Source organism: Pseudopipra pipra, chromosome 2 (genome assembly GCF_036250125.1).
Source record: "Pseudopipra pipra isolate bDixPip1 chromosome 2, bDixPip1.hap1, whole genome shotgun sequence".
NCBI classification, from domain to species: domain Eukaryota; kingdom Metazoa; phylum Chordata; class Aves; order Passeriformes; family Pipridae; genus Pseudopipra; species Pseudopipra pipra.
Genome location: NC_087550.1, coordinates 5,364,052 through 5,381,245, shown reverse-complemented (window position 1 = coordinate 5,381,245; position 17,194 = coordinate 5,364,052). Strand labels below are relative to the sequence as shown.

The following is a 17,194-nucleotide window of genomic DNA, read 5'->3' as shown; positions in this document are numbered from 1 at the left end:
CTTTCTAGTGCAAGGACTGCTATAAACAACTGTAGCTGTGATGCTTTGGATGGGACAGAAAGAGAGCAGAAGCTTCTCTTCATCTCAAACCTGACACATTCTCCTCACACAGGGAACAAAGCACTTGGATGGAATATTGTTAGCTGGGGCATGATTCCCACATACAGATTCATCTTCCAGCATACAGAAGTAAAAACTGATGAAAGTAACCATTTTCAGTGATTAGCCAGAAATCTTTGAAATTTGGAAGTGGAACAGTCATATTATGCAGTGAAAATCTGTTCAGACTTGTTTGAGTCATGGTCTGTTGAAAAGTGATGTGTATTTTCTGTGCTGTGCTCTGGAGAACAAGTGGGAACTTTAATGACATAGATTTGTACCTGCCCACTTTGCTTCCTGATCTCACCCAGCATTGCAGCTCCAACCAAGGCAGATAAATTATTTCTGCTCCCACCATTCTTCCATCACTGTCACCAACATCCACACAAAATAATGCCATCATTTAAACAGTTTTCATCTCTTAAATTGTTTATTCAGAATCTATTAACTGAGCCTATCACTATCTTCTTCTCCAAATATCTTTTTTTACTTCCTCTCTACTGAGCCTTGCTGTATCCATTTTGATTGACTATAATTATCTTTCTGATTCTTAATACATACATAGTTCAGGTTCCAGATGAGTAAATAACTTGGATGCAAACTGCTTGGGATCCTTTCCAGAGTCCTGAAGTTTTGGTTGGAAAATCAGTTTGTAAAAAGTACTGCTCCTTAAATCCTTCATTTCTTCACAGATAAACATAGTGCTTATAAATCAGGAGTAGATGATCAAGCTGTTAAGGGAGACACAATTGAAAGAGAGAAGTAATATGGAAAAAAAAAAGTATATATTTTTTTTAAACACCTTAATAGATGGTCTATTCAGTTTAAATATGTTCTTAATATAAGCACAAAACACTAACGACAATCCTGCAAACACATTTTAAGAGGCAAATGTATTCAGTCAGACATTCCAGAATAGATTCATGACTATATGAATTGGTAAATATTGTCATTTTTTCTACTAAACTTTAACAAGGTAATTTCTGCTGAATAAAATTTGAAAGTAAATAAGTTTAGCTGATGATGACTTTATTTCAATATTTCATCTAGAGAAGCATAGTACAGAATTTTCATAATAGTAGAAATCTGAAAGAAACCATTGTACTGCTGATAGAATTTACATAATTTATTTCCTTTCTTCCTGAAACAACAGAAACTTGTTAATATCTCCTTAGAATGACAATAATTTAGCCACTTTGGAAATTAGTCTCCCCTCTTTCCCTTTTCTGCTTTTTTCCTCTCAGCTGTAGTTGAGTACATTCTTCAGCATACAAATGCTGTTTTGGTGGTTTAGATAAGATTGGCAATTTACTTCTAATTTTCAATGAATGCTTTTATAAGCATTGAAAAATGTGACTTCATGGCCTTTCTAAACAATTACTGCCCAGCATCCATTTTGCCAGAATGGCTGTTGCCAAAACTACCACAGGGAAGATGAGAGAGGTTTTACCACATGGCATCCCCACTGAACACCAAGTGGTCTTTGAGCTTGAGAGAAAATCCTCTGAATACACTGATACCAACAAGGAGGTGATTAACAAGCACAGCTAACTGTCTTTGGTCAGTAGCATTTTCTAAAAAAAAGAGAGCAGAATTCCTCTCCATGTTCCTTAGCCCATCAGAGAGATGCAGGAGCTGCCTACAGCCTGGCTTCTAACCTGGTTCAGCAGGTGTGGTCTGGGACACCCTCATTAGCAAAGAGGGGTTTTTGTGTAACACCTAGATCTGTAAGTGTAAACCAGCATGTTCACCCAAGGTCACAGTTGTGGTCATGACAACAATCTTTCCACTTCTAACCTTGGCATCGTTTGAGGGAGTCATTTGGTGTTTGTAACCAAAAAGAAAATCAAAGCTGTGTGCTTAATTTCACTGATATTGCTGAACTGTGAATTGTGAATGGTTGATATGTGAATAGAAAGAAATCCTCACCCAGGATTTCGATTTTTTTAACAAAAAAATCCCTTTTTGTCAGTTGACTCTCTAGAACCTTAGCCCCAGGTGTTTTTCTTTACTGAAAACTGAAAACTCTTTTTCAGTGATACTAATTGCTGTTTAGAAGTGGAGAGCTTTTATCTCCTACCCCTTGTTCATACTGTTACAGAATAGCAAGGCTAAAAGAGTAGATAATCAGAGCTTTCATTGCAGAACTCGGGCTGCATGAATACATTCTTCTTCACGTCACCCATGAAAAGCTCTTTCACTCATTAAATTAAAAGTTACGGCAATTTTTAAACATGAAGTACAAAATTAAAACTCAGTCTCTTTTTATGGAAATGCCATGAAAATAGATACCTGAAAATTGAAAAGCCCCTGGAACTTCTTAACCACCCCATTTGTAAGACCCCATCAACATTTCACATAGGAGGTTTCTGTCTTAAAGGATGAAGAATTCCATATGATAACAATACTTAGACTTTACTCCACATTTTTCCTTCCAAAATCACAAAAAATGGGTGATCAAAAGATGACTGAAATGGAATTAATAATGTTAATTATTAATGGATTAATAATTCCCTAAAATCATGATGAATACAAAATGAATCACAAAGATTTTTGCCAATATTGCAGGCTTTGTTTTTCATATATTCTATAATTAAAACTGTAATTTTAAAGTATTTTTTTCCCAGCTAGCTTGATAATCCATGCATGGTGAAGAAATCCAAAGGTGCATCATACAATGCTTGTAGCAGGGTTCTGGGTATCATACAAAATTATAAATACATGAAGATTTCAGAGTTCTTGTTTAGCATTGTGCTAAAGCTATTTTCGGTCTAGCACTGACTGAAAAACACTTATTTAGTAGACAGCTTAAGCATACTGCGGTTGTTTTATCCCACAGAAACACAGTATTTCCAATTACTATTCCATTAAGACTACGAAGATGATTCAACACAGGAGTTGTTATTGCTGTTAAAAGCCTTAATCATATTAATGTTGTCACACCAGTCTTCTCAGCAAAGCAGGACTTCAGTGTGCATTGACATTTAACACATCCCAAAATAAATGGCTATAATGTTTGGAGAACTCTTTTCAAGCAATTCCCTCATTTTTTCCCCCCCCAAATCTCCTGTTTGTATAGAAGCAGTGAGGGAAATTAAATTAGATGTTAATATTCTCCCCAGATATTCTGGAACTTACATCAGTTCCTCCTTAGGAATTGCAAGCTTCTCTCGGCATTTGCTTTTTGTCCCAGAGAAGTCGTAAGTAAAGCCAAAACTTTTTATAATTGAGGGTTTCTAAAATAGTCTCATTCTATGTAAATATTCCTAACTCTGGATTTATTACCATCTGCCAGTCAAGGAATGAGAGAACTCCTGCACTTCAGATTTGTAGGAAAGCACTGTCTTTCACAAGGATCTCAAGGTTAAACTCACCAGGATTGGAGACCTGAACAGCAGCTTTGCCCTGCTTATCTTTGCTCTGTTTATCTTCTCCATGTTCCCAGATAGACCCCATAAATTTAACTCTGGAGCAGAGATTAGGGGACCTGACACAGAAAAGCAGGCCTTTCAAAATGTTTTCACCAAGAACTAGGTTATAATGGTCTGCTCCTCCAAAATGAGGCCAAAACACATGAATTATTTATTATTTCCAAACCAATACAATGAAGGAAATTCAGAGTTAAAATCAAGCTGAAGAGTAAACCCAAAAAGCATGAAAATAAATAATCCAGACACCTAAATTACTTACTGTGGTGTCATGTGAAACATTGCTCAGCCAAAGGCAGTCAAACACCTGTGAGTTCTCAAAAGTTCTTTGAGGAATGACAGAACTATTTGTGACTGCACAGGTATGATGTCATTTACTCTGGTGGAATCTGGGGAAACCAAACTTGACTACCCTTTGAAAATTCCCTGCTGAACATGAGAGTATAAATTTCCTTCTGTACAGCATGATGTATTACATCCAGGTTTGGTTTTACCTGTTTAAGAACCCCAGAGCGGAATGGAGCCTTCAAAAGTGTTCATTGTGCTGTTTGCAAGGTAATGTGGATATTTTCACATGATTCAGTTGGACTGGAGTCACTCCAGAGGTCCTTTCCAACATCAATGATTCTGTGTTCTGAGACTGCAATAGCACAGTCCCAGACTGTAAGCACAGACATTTTTGTTAATTGTTATTATACTCTAATATTTTATGATGTATATTGCAAAAATTGTTTAGTGATCTTCAAAATCAGATTTTCCAAAACCATATAAGTTATGTGGGTAAAAATTTAGGCACACTAATCTGTCACCTTTGCTTGCATGTGTCAAAAAGCTCAAAAATAAAATAAAAACACTAAATCTCCAGATTAATTCATTCAAAATGGTTAAAATTAACTGTATAGATTCATGTTTCTTGAATGTACTGAAAACATGATCCAACAAATTCATAAGGGATAATTTTTAGCCCTGCTTCTGATCTTCTTTTTTTTCCATTTCAAGACAAGCCTTTTGAATGCATTAGAAATTGTATTCTGACTTCATAATTTCAAGGTTTTATAAAGCCATTCCTTGTAAAAACCTTTCATATGTTCCCCCTCCTTATAAAAACCCTCCATATGTTCCCCCATAAAAGATTATGAACTAATGTTCAATTCCTGGTGGTCTAGGAAGGATAAATCAATAAAATCATGTGAGAGGAAAGTTGACTGGTTTTCAGCAGTTTCCATAATGGATATATTACAAATAATTTTAGAAAAAAATGCTCTAACCCTTCTTCTGGCTTCCCTGAAGAAACACGAGCAACAAAAAAACCCAGGTTTTATTTTAGAATGGAAGGTGCCTGTAACAGAAGTCAGCCTTCTCCCAGACATTAAGTGATAGAATTGGATAATTCCTCTATGCAGAAGCAGGACAACTCTTTGTGCATTCTGTCCTCCGGTATTTCATTACTAAACGTTCAGTCTCACCTGCCCAAGAATGCAAGGTAGGAGTGAAAACAGACAGTTGCTTCCTGCCAAACAATGTAAAAGCTCATTATAGCCCATTTATTCACTTTCCCAAAGCCTTCATCTGCAAAGTTCCTAAGAATTTTCTTTTAGTTGGCTTTTACAATCCCTGCATGAAAAGCATCAAGATAACTGACTACATAGAAAAAAAATACCAGTGTATTTTTTTACATCAAATACACTATCTATTTTTATTCTTTTTCCCAACTCTAAACAAAAGAATAAGAAAAGAATGAAAGACTAAAGTTTTCTTTTCATGGTACTAGTAAAGAGATGGTACTAGTAAAATGAAATAACTGACAGTAATTTTGACCTCTCTAGAACTTCTCATTTCAGTTTATTAATTTAAGCAGCCAAAAGAGCTACTTTTAAATTTGAAGCTGTCAGATGCTAAGAAGTCCACAGCAGTTGAAATGGTCAGTTCCACCTGCAGAAAGTGTTGAATCAGTTCCAAGTGTAATAGATAGGAAAAAACAGCAATTACAAAGAACAGGGCTGAAGGGCAGTCTGCATCTTCAGTATGCTTTCTGATAACCTACTGTAGCCATGTCATTAGACATAATGCAGAGATTCTAGAAACATTCTCCTTTTTAAAAGCAAATCTTCACAAGCTGCACTAAGACCCCATGGTACAATTTGCTATAGTGGGGAAAAAAAAAAAAAGATTAGTTTGCTCCTGGGGAAGCTCAAGGACTGTGGCACAAACAGAACAAACTGATGGCCCAGCCTGTCTGTACCAGCACAACTTAGCAGCTTCAGATGCCATCCCAGTTAGTCCTGTGGGCCCAGAGACTGCCATGGCATCCAGTCAAGTTCTGCTGATCGTAGAGGGACAAAGAAGCCAGCAGCTGGTGAGGAGGACAGGGTGGCACGTGGGCCTCTGAGAACAGCCATTGCTGTGCTGGCACTATATGGGTGCAAAACTCATGGGAATTGGTGAGAAAGTTCCTCAGCAGCAAAAATAAAGGGTCAGTTTAAGATTTCTTTGCTTACTCAGTCCCTGAGAGTTTTAAAGCACGAGTTGGTTGCTTTTAAATGCTTTTACTGTAGCCCACAAGGGCCTCTCCACCCTCTGTTCAAACATTCACTCTAGTCCACTGTGTTCCCACAAGTGTTGCACCAGGGGTGTTTGGTGCCATTCTCTCCATCCATCCATCTATCCATCCATCCACCCACCCACCCACCCACCCATCCATCTGTCCAAAGGCAGAACTCCCCTCCACTGTAGATCCAGGACTCTCCAGCACAGCTCTGTCACTGGCCCAAGGCTGTGGGATGTGCCTGTGGTGTGAGGGGACACGGCTGTTTCTCCTGGCTGGCCACGCTGTCACCATGCCGCGCTAATAAATGGGTGTGAATTAATGGATGTGCTCTGGAGCTGAACTAAGCGTATGGATTTCCTTTACCCAGCCATCTCTACTCCTGCCCTTCTGCTCAGTGTGATAATATGCTACTAAAACCATGCCTGTTCAGGATGCTGTACCAGTGATTTCCCTATCAAATTCTAACAATTTGTGGGATGATATTCCCCTTGGAACAACAGCTGAAGGTGGAAGGCAGGCTAATTGATTCAGGACTCCCCCACTGCCTTTGAGCACAAGCACTTAGCTGTAATTATTGTGAAACAGAAGAATTTACACTGAGTTATAAATTGGTGTCAAAGGACTCAGTAAATGGTGTACACTTCACAAAGTGTCAGCTATTCAGAGTATTGCCACGTATTTTTACAGTTTCAGTGCACTTTTCCAACTAATATCTGTAACTAATGCAGTTTCCCACATTAAGGTGGCATTATGTTCATACATAGTGTGTAACTATGGAGCAGGTTGGGGTTTTATCCTCAATATGTCCATGGCTGTAAGCTGCTAAATTGGACCAGGGAAGTGATTCTTGCCCTGGACTCAGCACTGGTGAGGCCACACCTCGAGTGCTGTGTCCAGTTCTGGGCCCCTCAGTTCAGGAAGGACATGGAGGGGCAGAGAAGGGCAACGAGGCTGGTGAAGGGACTGGAGCACAAGTCCTGTGAGGAGAGGCTGAGGGAGCTGGGGCTGTTCAGCCTGGAGAGGAGGAGGCTCAGGGGAGACCTCCTCACTCTCTACAACTCCCTGACAGGAGGGGGGAGCCAGGTGGGGGTTGGTCTCTTCTCCCAGACAACCAGCAGTAGGACAAGAGGGCTCGGTCTTAAGCTGTGCCAGGGGAGGTTTAGGTTGGATATTAGGAAGAAATTCTTTACAGAGAGGGTGATCAGACACTGGAATGGGCTGCCCAGGGAAGTGGTGGAGTCATCATCCCTGGAAGTGTTGAAGGTGAGACTGGATGTGGCATCAGTGCCATGGGCTGGGAACCACGGCGGGGTTGGATCAAGGGTTGAACTCGATGATCTCGGAGGTCTTTTCCAACCTGGTTGTTTCTATGATTCTATGGAATAACAACTGTATTTCATGGCACTGAGGAATCATGGCTTAATATTCATTTCTCCTTTTCTCACTTTAGAACCGGTAAGACCTCACACTGAAAGGTCTTCTCATTAGTGTAAGAGCACCTACTGCAAAAATGAGTGTCAATTTTTACACAAAACAACAGAATGGGTGTAAAGCACTAATCTGTGTGTGATGTGCACTGACAGAATGGCATTTCTCAAGAAAGATGGTTAACTAGGTGACCTCCAGTACTCCCTTCCACCTGTAACCATTCTGTGATTCTTTCAAAAATTTCATGAACGTTTATGCAAACAAGTAAAAATTTGAGTAAGCTTTGAAACTACCATAAATGCCCAAATCTCTTATCAAGCCTCTGCCTTTCTGGTGGTGATTGATGTGGCTTAAAAAGAATTCATTTGCTTCACCTGCAGTGGTAATCAACTTCCACATATAAAGTCATGTAATTGAGTGTCAAACCCTACCCACATTATCCAGGTGATAAAACCAAAAGCATCCATCTGTCCATTCTGGGGCATACAATGTATTTTAATTTAGGACCATGCACGCTTTAAGATGAATGAACTTTCAACCTCTCATTTTTCTGCAGTTTTTTGTTGGTGGATACTGATCAGGGCTGAATGTTATCAACCTTGTCCTTTTCCCAAGCTGTTTGTGGACTTCTGGAAGAGACCAAATGAGGTCTTGTTCTTCTGACTCTGTGTTCTACCTAATCAGAGACATTTCTGAGGTGACAGGAGACTGTTTGGGTGGGATTCAGTTGCCTAAAATGACCCTAAGTGCCTACTCTTAGATACCCAACTGCTGCTTTGCCTCTCACTGCCACTTTCAAAGAGTGTAAATCATGTAAAGTCACATTAACTGTGAATGTCTCAGATTTTCTAGAGAATCTCAAATGGCACAAAGCATTTACACCTAAGCAACTGAATCCTAACTTAAAAGTGTGAAAAGCATTATTTATATGTATTCCTTTAGTTATTTGCTGATTGTAAAACCTCAATAATTTTAGCCCTCTAGCTCTAGTATTAACAGATTTAATTGCTTTAAATTTGTTGTTCCTTGGTTTTATTTCTGAATATTTATAATAAGTGAAATAAACTTGGAGTTATCTTCATTATTTCCTATAACAAAGTTACTTATTGTAAGACTGCTAGGAAGCTTGAGTTACTTGCAATTTAACAGCATTTAAATAAAGGAAAATGTCAATTCTGAAGCTCAAGCTGTTTGGGTTTTCTGAAGGTCTGTACATATGGCATGTGACTCGCAGTGGCTGTACTTTATGGTTGGTGTAATTTATATTTTGAAACAGTGAAGCTGTTTTATATGGGAAGTCTTCGTATGTTCATTTTTTAGACTTTATGTTTTAAGATGCTGTTTAGTACCAAACATCTTGGAGTTAATGGAACAATTTTCCATTTTAAAATTGGATTTCTGTGTATTGCATTCTGTACTGTCTATCGATGATCACTTCTGCAAATATTTTAAAATTAAAGTAATGGAATTTAGAAACACTTTTACAAGAATGCCAAAGACTTTTCTGGAGTAGCCAGAGGGAAAACTTTTATGCCTTATCTTTAGCCACCAGATATAGAAGTACTTCATCTAGAACACTAATTAAATGAATTCTTTTTCCACAGACTGCAGCAAGTCTAATTAACAAATTTAGAGGAAAAGTGTATTGAGGAGAAACAATAGAACTCTAGCTTGAAAATAAAAGTAAAAAATTCAAAGCTCTCTTAGGCTACTTTGAGTTCAGCAAATGCATGTGTGTTTTGAGGGTAAATTTTCCTCACTCTTAGTAGTTAAAAAAAAAATCCCAATGATTGAGGGCCACTTATTTTTCTCATTGTGTATAAAGATCAAGATGTTTTCAGACTCTTAGAAGAACAACTCTGAAATACCCACAAGATGATGAGATCAAACTTGCCCTTGCCTAAACTTTTGGATGGGTGTTTACAAGACGCACTTGCAAAAATACACAGATTATTCTGACTGTCAATTTAAATTTATTGCCAAGTGGGAAAATCTTGACTCTCTGCCTTTAACTAAGATGTAGAGCTCTCATTTCAGATCCACCCTCAATGCTCATTCACTGAGCACTAACGTGAACCAGTTGAAATGATGTTTCCAGATCACTGTATTTGTGCTGGAAGCTGGATCAAATGCTAAAGACTCCTTGTGCTTTTAGGCAATGAGAAGAATACACAGTTAATTATACTGAAAGCATAAAATGTGTTAATCTTCCAGTGAGAGCAAAGCAGAAAGGGGCCTTGTCTGTACTCCTGGTTTTTGCCTGTATCAATACATTGACAGGTGTTGGGAGATGTGACAGAAGCTCTGACTGATGTAGCTGCCCTGACACAAGGCAGCTGCAAAGTCTGTTTCCCTTTTCCCCTTGTTTGACATGACTTTTGTCAAGTGGTGGCTTTAGAATACTAGTATAACTAACACAATAGCTTTGCTGGTATAACTTCACCTCTACTGGTCTGCCTTTGATTTGTGCACACAACTGTCAAATGCCTCCATGGTAGAGTCATTTGGAATGCATTATGAATATCCCATAGGTGTAATTTGCTGTTGAAATATCAAATTTTTCTGCTCCTCACAGAAGTGCTGGAATTCTCCATTTTCACAGTATGCAGAAAACCTTATTCTGGTTAAAGCCGTATATTGTATGACTTGTTTAAAAAGCAAACAAAGACTTTTAACTGCTTTTTATGAAATCTATTCCAGTGAAACCACTGTTAACTGCAGAGATTTGATTGTTCTTTCTTTAAACAGTCAACTTCTTTTGTCAGCCAAAGAACAAGTCATTTAATTAATGATCATTTTTATCTCTTTGAAAGGATCCTTTCCGACCATTGGGGTGAAGTCTCTTTCGAGATTCCTGAGGGCGGGATTTTTAAATAGCATCCTGGCCTCACATCCAGTGTCAGGAGGTGGATCTTTACCCCCCAGCATTTCCTCTGGTAGGTATTCCAGCCTATTCCCCCACATCGATTTTTTTCTTTCACCTTCTGCCCCATCTCTCCACACATCTTAGGGAAATAAAATTTGCTATTGGTCAAACAGGGAGATTAAATGTTCCTTCCAATAAAAAGCTGGACCAAAAGGAAATGAAAAAAATTATTATTTTTTGGGAACTAGTCATTTTCCTGAATCAATGTGAAGGAGAAATTGTGAAGGAAACTAATCTGTAGTGAAGTGGCCAACCTAAATATTGGAAGAGCAGGCTTGGTACGCTCTAATCATACATTTCATGAAGCATGTCCATATGCACCAAAGAAAGATAACTTTAAAAATGCCACTGTAAAATCTCAGCATTTATGTGACTCTGTGACTCTTGCCTAAAAATTTACATTCCCTTGCTAAAACACGGAAGCAAAACTAATTTGGAGAAGGATAACTCAATTGTGTGTTAATACAGCTTTTGAATCCTCTGTAGGCTTTTGTAGTTTCAACTTCTATCTCAAACCACCTCATGACGGCACAAGGGAGCTCAGATGGTTGGCATAAGGTTGAGTGTAGGCCAGGAATGGTAACCTCATTCCAGGTAAACAGGCTGCTGTCAGACACTGGTCTGAAACAGGATAGAAGGGCAGATTAGAGGCATCCATTCCAAGAAAGGATGTATTATCCATTCTCTTCTGGAACCATTAAACACCATCTTCCATCAAAAGAATAAATACATGTATCTCAATTATAGCTATAACTGGATCAGAGTTCAGTTCTGTTCCTTTCCAAACTATATATTTCTATGTAAAATGAATCTGTACATGGGCTAAATGTCACACTTGTATCTTTTCAGGAAACCTCACCTCTAATGTTACTTAAAGTTTTTCTTAAAGAAGAAAGATATGGTAAAAGCAGGGAGAAGATTGAAAAACTGTTATTGACTTGCTATACAAAAGAAACAATTTTACTTCTCTATGCCCCATTTTATCTATTGCAATAATTTTAGGCCTCACTAATACAAGATGACTGTTTTCTTTTTTTTTTTTTCAATTGGTATTATTTCTTTTTTTACTTCCTTTCTTTGAATAGAAGCTTCTCAGAAGCTTTGATGTCTTTTCTAATGACCGTTTGGGTTTCTTTTGTTGACAGTTTTCAAAACTCTTTCCATATTTGTTTCTCCATGGGATATCTCTGAGTGTTTAATGGCCCTTAGCTATTTTACAGGTATCTGTAACCATACATCAGTGTCAAAGAGGAAATACTGGATGCCCCATAAAACTCTCTGTTTTGAGCATAGTGTTGTATAGAGCATCCCACTGATTCTATTAAATTAGAAATGGCCTAACTGCACCCATGAACTGGCTTCTCAACTACATACCTACCTACAAGTTTATTTTGTAAGGCCCTCAGGACTGTTGTTTTCTGAGCGCTTGCAAAGCTTTTTATCACATTTATTGGACTTAAATCAAAACTCTTAAATGTGGTTTGTTTAGTAAAACTCATTCATAATGCCTTGCTGCTCAATGTCTTTTACTAATAATTTTGATTCAGTCTGATGAAACACTGAAAACAGGGAAAAATTGGAAATGCTACTACAGGATGTGTAACCTGTATCTAGCAAACCAATGGAGATAAATGTTATTGTTTGATCATAACAACAACAAAAAAAGAAAACAAACAAAAAAAACCAAGCCAAGCAGCAACCCCATAGAAAGGGAGAGACTCCCACCTTCTGGAAAGTGAGGATTGTCACATAGTTGAAAGCCAGTAAAGAACTGGGATAAATCCAATGGATGAGACGTGTTCTTGTGCATGGTGGGGGATTAGGTGGCATCAAACTCTGCAGTGCAAGTCAGAAATTGTTCTTAACAGGTGTATCTTACCTGTAGTGTTGCTGTTTAACTCTTCTTTTTTACTTCATCATACTTGTATCTACATTAAGCACAATCTTAATTCTGAATTGCCTCTCTTGTATCAGAGATGACCAGAGGAAGACATTGCCATTTTGTGATAACTCTCTAGACTGCTAAAACCAGCTTTGCTTCACCTGTGGGCAAAAAACATTCACTGCATTTTTTGAAAACAAAACCAAAAGTCCAAACAAACAAACAAACAAAAACCCACACCAAAAACAAACAAACAAAGAAAAAAACCCCAAACCAACTCAAGTCTGCACAAGGGGGTACTGATGTGGATGCGAAAGAGTCAGAATTGAATCTCTTACTGCGCATGATTCGGAAAATATGTGTTCATCACTGAATCCTTAATCACTTAAGTACAGAGAAGGAAAGGATGTATTCTTTGTTCCTTTGTATTGAAAAACACTGCACTGAACACCTGACCTCTTCTCTGGAACAGAGACATCCAAAGCAACAGTGCTCCAAGAAGGGATTTAAGCAGTGATATCTCTGTTCACATGGATGAGAGAGATAGTTAAGGATCTCTCTCTAGGCCTTAGAGAGCCAAAGGGTTTGGCTCTTAAAACAGCAGCAGGCAGGCAAATTCAGCTGCCCATCGCAGTGCTGATGCTGTCTCAGGCTGTCCCTGTCTCATTAAAAGCAAGAGGACTGTTTGTGTGTCAGTTCTGGAGGGCAGCACACCCGACACCTGCCTTTGATGGCACAGTGATCCCACCCCCATTATCTGAGATGAGGGGCTCATGTTGGACCCTAAGTTTCAGAGCCTAACAGGAGTACTTCACATTTAACAACTGCTGCATTAGAACCTAATGGCATCAATGTGTAAGATTTCAGTTAATTTAACTACACGGGAGACTTAAAATGCCGGCGTTATTCTGCTATTAGGGTCGTTGGGAACAAAGATAATGAGATGCTTTTTATTTACCAAAACTTTTAAGTCAAGCTAAGTGGTAGATTGCCTTCCAAATACTCAGAAAACTTATTCCTTACTAAAGACAAAATGCTTTTACATCTTTTTTTCTGCAAAATTCACCGCAGAGGTTTCAGTGAAACACAGAACTACACTGGAAAGCTGATATAGTTAAGTATTTGGAAAACAGCTTGGCAGAGCTGTTGGTTTCATTTTTTTCCCTTTCTCCTTATCACTCAGTAGTTGAGGGGAGTGTATTTCTTTTACCATTGCACTGACAGCTCATGTTCAGTTTTATGTGATTTGGTGTCTGCAGAGGTTCTCCTATGCAAAAAGAGAACTTAAAGATTAGCCAATTTAAGGATTAATTTATGCTGCTGGGATGGGACATTACATCTTTCTGCATAAATAGATTGCCTTAAATGGAGTTTTTTTAAGCCTAGACATAACTGCTGAAGCAATAGTTCTTCTATTTGATAGTTACATTGAAAGTCTGTCACTGCTATACAGCTGTTTCACTAGAAGCAAAGCTTTCAGCAGGCCTCCAAAATACATCCTGGATTTTTACAAAAACAAGCCCATTTCCAGACAATAGCTTCCTTTTGATTTACCCATCATTTCTGTCACAAATTACTTGGTTTCTAGTTATTCCACCTGTTAGCAGTACAAATTCACATGACTTAGTTGATGCAGGACTACAATGACAGTACTCTTTTGTCAAGTGATAACCTTGAATATATTAAATAGAATTCTTAAACCACTTAGCAGGTTACACTCGTCATCATAAATACATTGGCATAAGCTATGGAAGCTTAGCCCTTCCTGTTGCACACACACACACGAACATATGTTGTGAAAACCCAAATGATAAATTGCAATTGCTGCATCTATTTCCTCAAGTTCCAGCTCAGCACAGTGTTCTCTGCTCCATTTTGAGGAAATTTTTAGGTTACTACTCTTGCTGTGTACTCCTGCAGCTCTTGACTAAAGTGATGTGGAAGGGGTTTGTTGTGTAAATGCCTGCCCAGGTTGCCTGGCAGAAGTTACAGACAGAAAACTTCACAGTGTGCTGCTGTCTTTGAAGAGCCAGACAGGTTGTTAAGCTTGCTGAGCTGGAAAGAAAGGAAGGGACAACTAATACTTCTCTTACTGTTCCTTTCAAGCTAAACTCCTTTCCCGAGTTTGTTGGGTTTTTTTTAATTGACAAGAACCAGAGATGAGTGTCAGCCTCATAGTTAAAAACTATGGAAAAGTTCCTGTTAAGCAAACCTCCCAGATCCCGTCATGCTGTTCAGCATTCAAACTGCATTGGCAGGAAAGGGGGAAAAACCATCAAAATTATTCCTGCCATATTCATGACCATCATTGTTTGCTCTGATCTCCCCATGGTCAGCAGCTGGACCCTTGTTCCCTGTTTCATTCACAGAGCACCTCTCTGAATCTTCTGTGAAAGTATCCCAAAGTGACCTTTTTAATGAAGTATGAGCATCAGTTATTTCCTACCACTTAATTTGCAATGGTTAATTATCCAGGAAAAATGGAAGCAAAAAAAATTAGGCTTGATAAAACAATCCACCCTTGTGAACCTCAAAAAATATATTGCATGCAAGAAATGAGGGTGCACTTACTTTCCAGAAACGTAGAAGTGATACAGAACAGTTTACTCACTCCTGTCTTGGACTAAATAATAACAGGACTTTTCATAAAGTACATTATACATAGAATATTCCTTTCTCAGTACTTTACTACCTGGTTATTTGTGGCTTGTTGTATAACATAGATTGTAATGTTTGCATTTATTCCAGGGAGCTCCTCAAAAAACTCAGAGATAACTGTAGAGTACTAAACCAGATGATTATGAGTTTTGTCCAAAATTAATGTTTTATTACAATTTCCAGGTGCACCTGAGTGAGCCCATTATTCTTGATATTGTATAAACTGACATTTGAAAGAATTGTATTGACAGACTCTTATTGAACGAAATTACTCAACAAGAACCATCAGGGAGCAATTGTACATGGTGAAATTCAACTATAATTATGATACTCCAATAATGAGAAAAGAAACTTTTTTTCCAGTTAATACATTTTTCCCCTACTCTGAATTCCAGCACCTACACTGCTGTATTTGTCGTTAAATGAAAATTGCTAATTCTTTCTCAGTTACTAACAAATGGATTCTTCTATTTCATAGGTATTTTCTAGGATATCTGAACCAAATGCCTCTTTCAGTTTATTCTTCTATCCTCCCTGCTATTTCACTGGCATGTCCAGCCTATAAACCCTACAGCTAATGCATAATGGCATATATTTTCTGAGAATAGAAGTCCAAATGTACATGGACTTTTCCATTAGGCAGGCAGTAAGTACTTCAGAACCAAAGTAAGGATGAGCAGTAAGTAGAAACATTTTGTGCTGATCAATTAGGGTTTGGCTTGAACTGGAGAACTGGGATTAAGCTCTAGTGCAGGACGTGATAAGAGGAGGTTTTTCATTCTCCACCCTTGCTAAATAGCTCATTTCATGTTCAGATGGTCATCCCAACAATGCCAAACATTTAAGTCCTAGAAGTTCAGGAAAAATCGTTTGCATATGTGGACATTTTTACATAATCTATACTACTGTCACATGTTTTTAAAAGTCCAGCAACAGAAAATGTGGCAATTTATTGTAGGAAGCATGCGAATTGAAGCAAGCTGCTGTTCATTACTAACAGGACCAGAAAGATTTGAAGAGGAGAGCAGGAGGAGCAGGATGGATACACAGAGAAATGTATTTGTAAATAAGCTAGACACAGTTATTCTTTGTTTCAAAATGAAAGAAAAAAATATGTACTCCCTTTTTAGTCCAGCGGTAAAGCATTGATGTAAAAACAGAATCAGAATTGGTTTAGTCTTTGTGAAGTGGGAGACAGGAGTTATGAGAGTTAAGCTATGGGAGATGAATGCTTTTAGTTTCATTCATCATGTGTCAGTGAGTTTCCATATTTTTCTTATTTCTTCAGAATGTGTATACTTGTCTAAAAACCTCTCCATCTAAAATTTGCTGCTTGACCCATCTTCATTGTAACTCTTGACTTTTGTTGATGGTCAAAATCAGAGTTTGAAGGGAGAAGCTTGAGAATGTGTGCCTTCACATCCTGAAGGTACAAACCCTCAAAGAGGGAAGAAAAAACAACCCATGAGATCACAAAAATATCCCAACATTAGGTCCAGTGCATAATGTTATTTGTTGGAGTCCTGACTCATGATGATTTCTTTTCTTAATTTTGGATTTAGCACTCCACACATTATTACAACTAAAGCTTCCTTTGTGGGTTTCAGAAACTTCAGGGGTGTGGATATGTGGCTTCCACTACTCCTGGAAATGAGAAATGATGCTTTTCTCATGAAGGAAGAGTGGTGGATCATCAGTTTTGTACAGCTCGGGATCTTACAAGTTTAATCATCATGTAGACTAAAGGGAAATAGGACAAGACATGTGTGCTGAAATATTAAATGGAAAAAATACTCAAAGGATATCCTGAAGTGCAAGACATGTCAGAATCCTATAAAGTTCATAAACAGGCACAGCATCGAATAAACAAAAAACTGACACCTAAGAATAGGATTAAAGTAATACTTTAACTGTAATACTATTAAAACACAAAAGCACTGTAACATTATGTATGCTTTTTTAAAATTCTGCTCATTTTCAAATTTATGTTGTAGCTTATAACTTCTAAATACAACACACTTATGATAATATGAAAATTCATAATAGAGATTAAGTAAGATTGGTTTCTTATACTCTCTAAGTGTCTGTTATGTATCATGAAGTGCAGAAGCTCCCAATACACAGACTTCACATTGTTTGAATTCCTTTACATGCTCTGGGGTCAACAGGGCAAGTAATCATTGATGCAGTTACACTCTGTGTTTAATTTTACCCAAAGAACATCC

At 38.0% G+C, this 17,194-nt stretch overlaps 1 protein-coding gene across 6 annotated transcripts in view; it reads left to right on the top strand.

Annotated features, from left to right (window-relative positions):
* EPHA6 (EPH receptor A6) overlaps positions 1-17,194 on the top strand; it is a 446,467-nt gene that overhangs the window by 351,406 nt on the left and 77,867 nt on the right. For 4 of the 6 annotated variants that reach the window (XM_064643664.1, XM_064643655.1, XM_064643648.1 and 1 more), the window contains one exon: positions 10,317-10,439. The exons of the other annotated variants lie outside the window; for them this stretch is intronic. In XM_064643664.1, the coding sequence (XP_064499734.1) occupies positions 10,317-10,439 (123 nt within the window). The remainder of the gene's footprint in view (positions 1-10,316; positions 10,440-17,194) is intronic. 6 annotated transcript variants of the gene reach the window in all.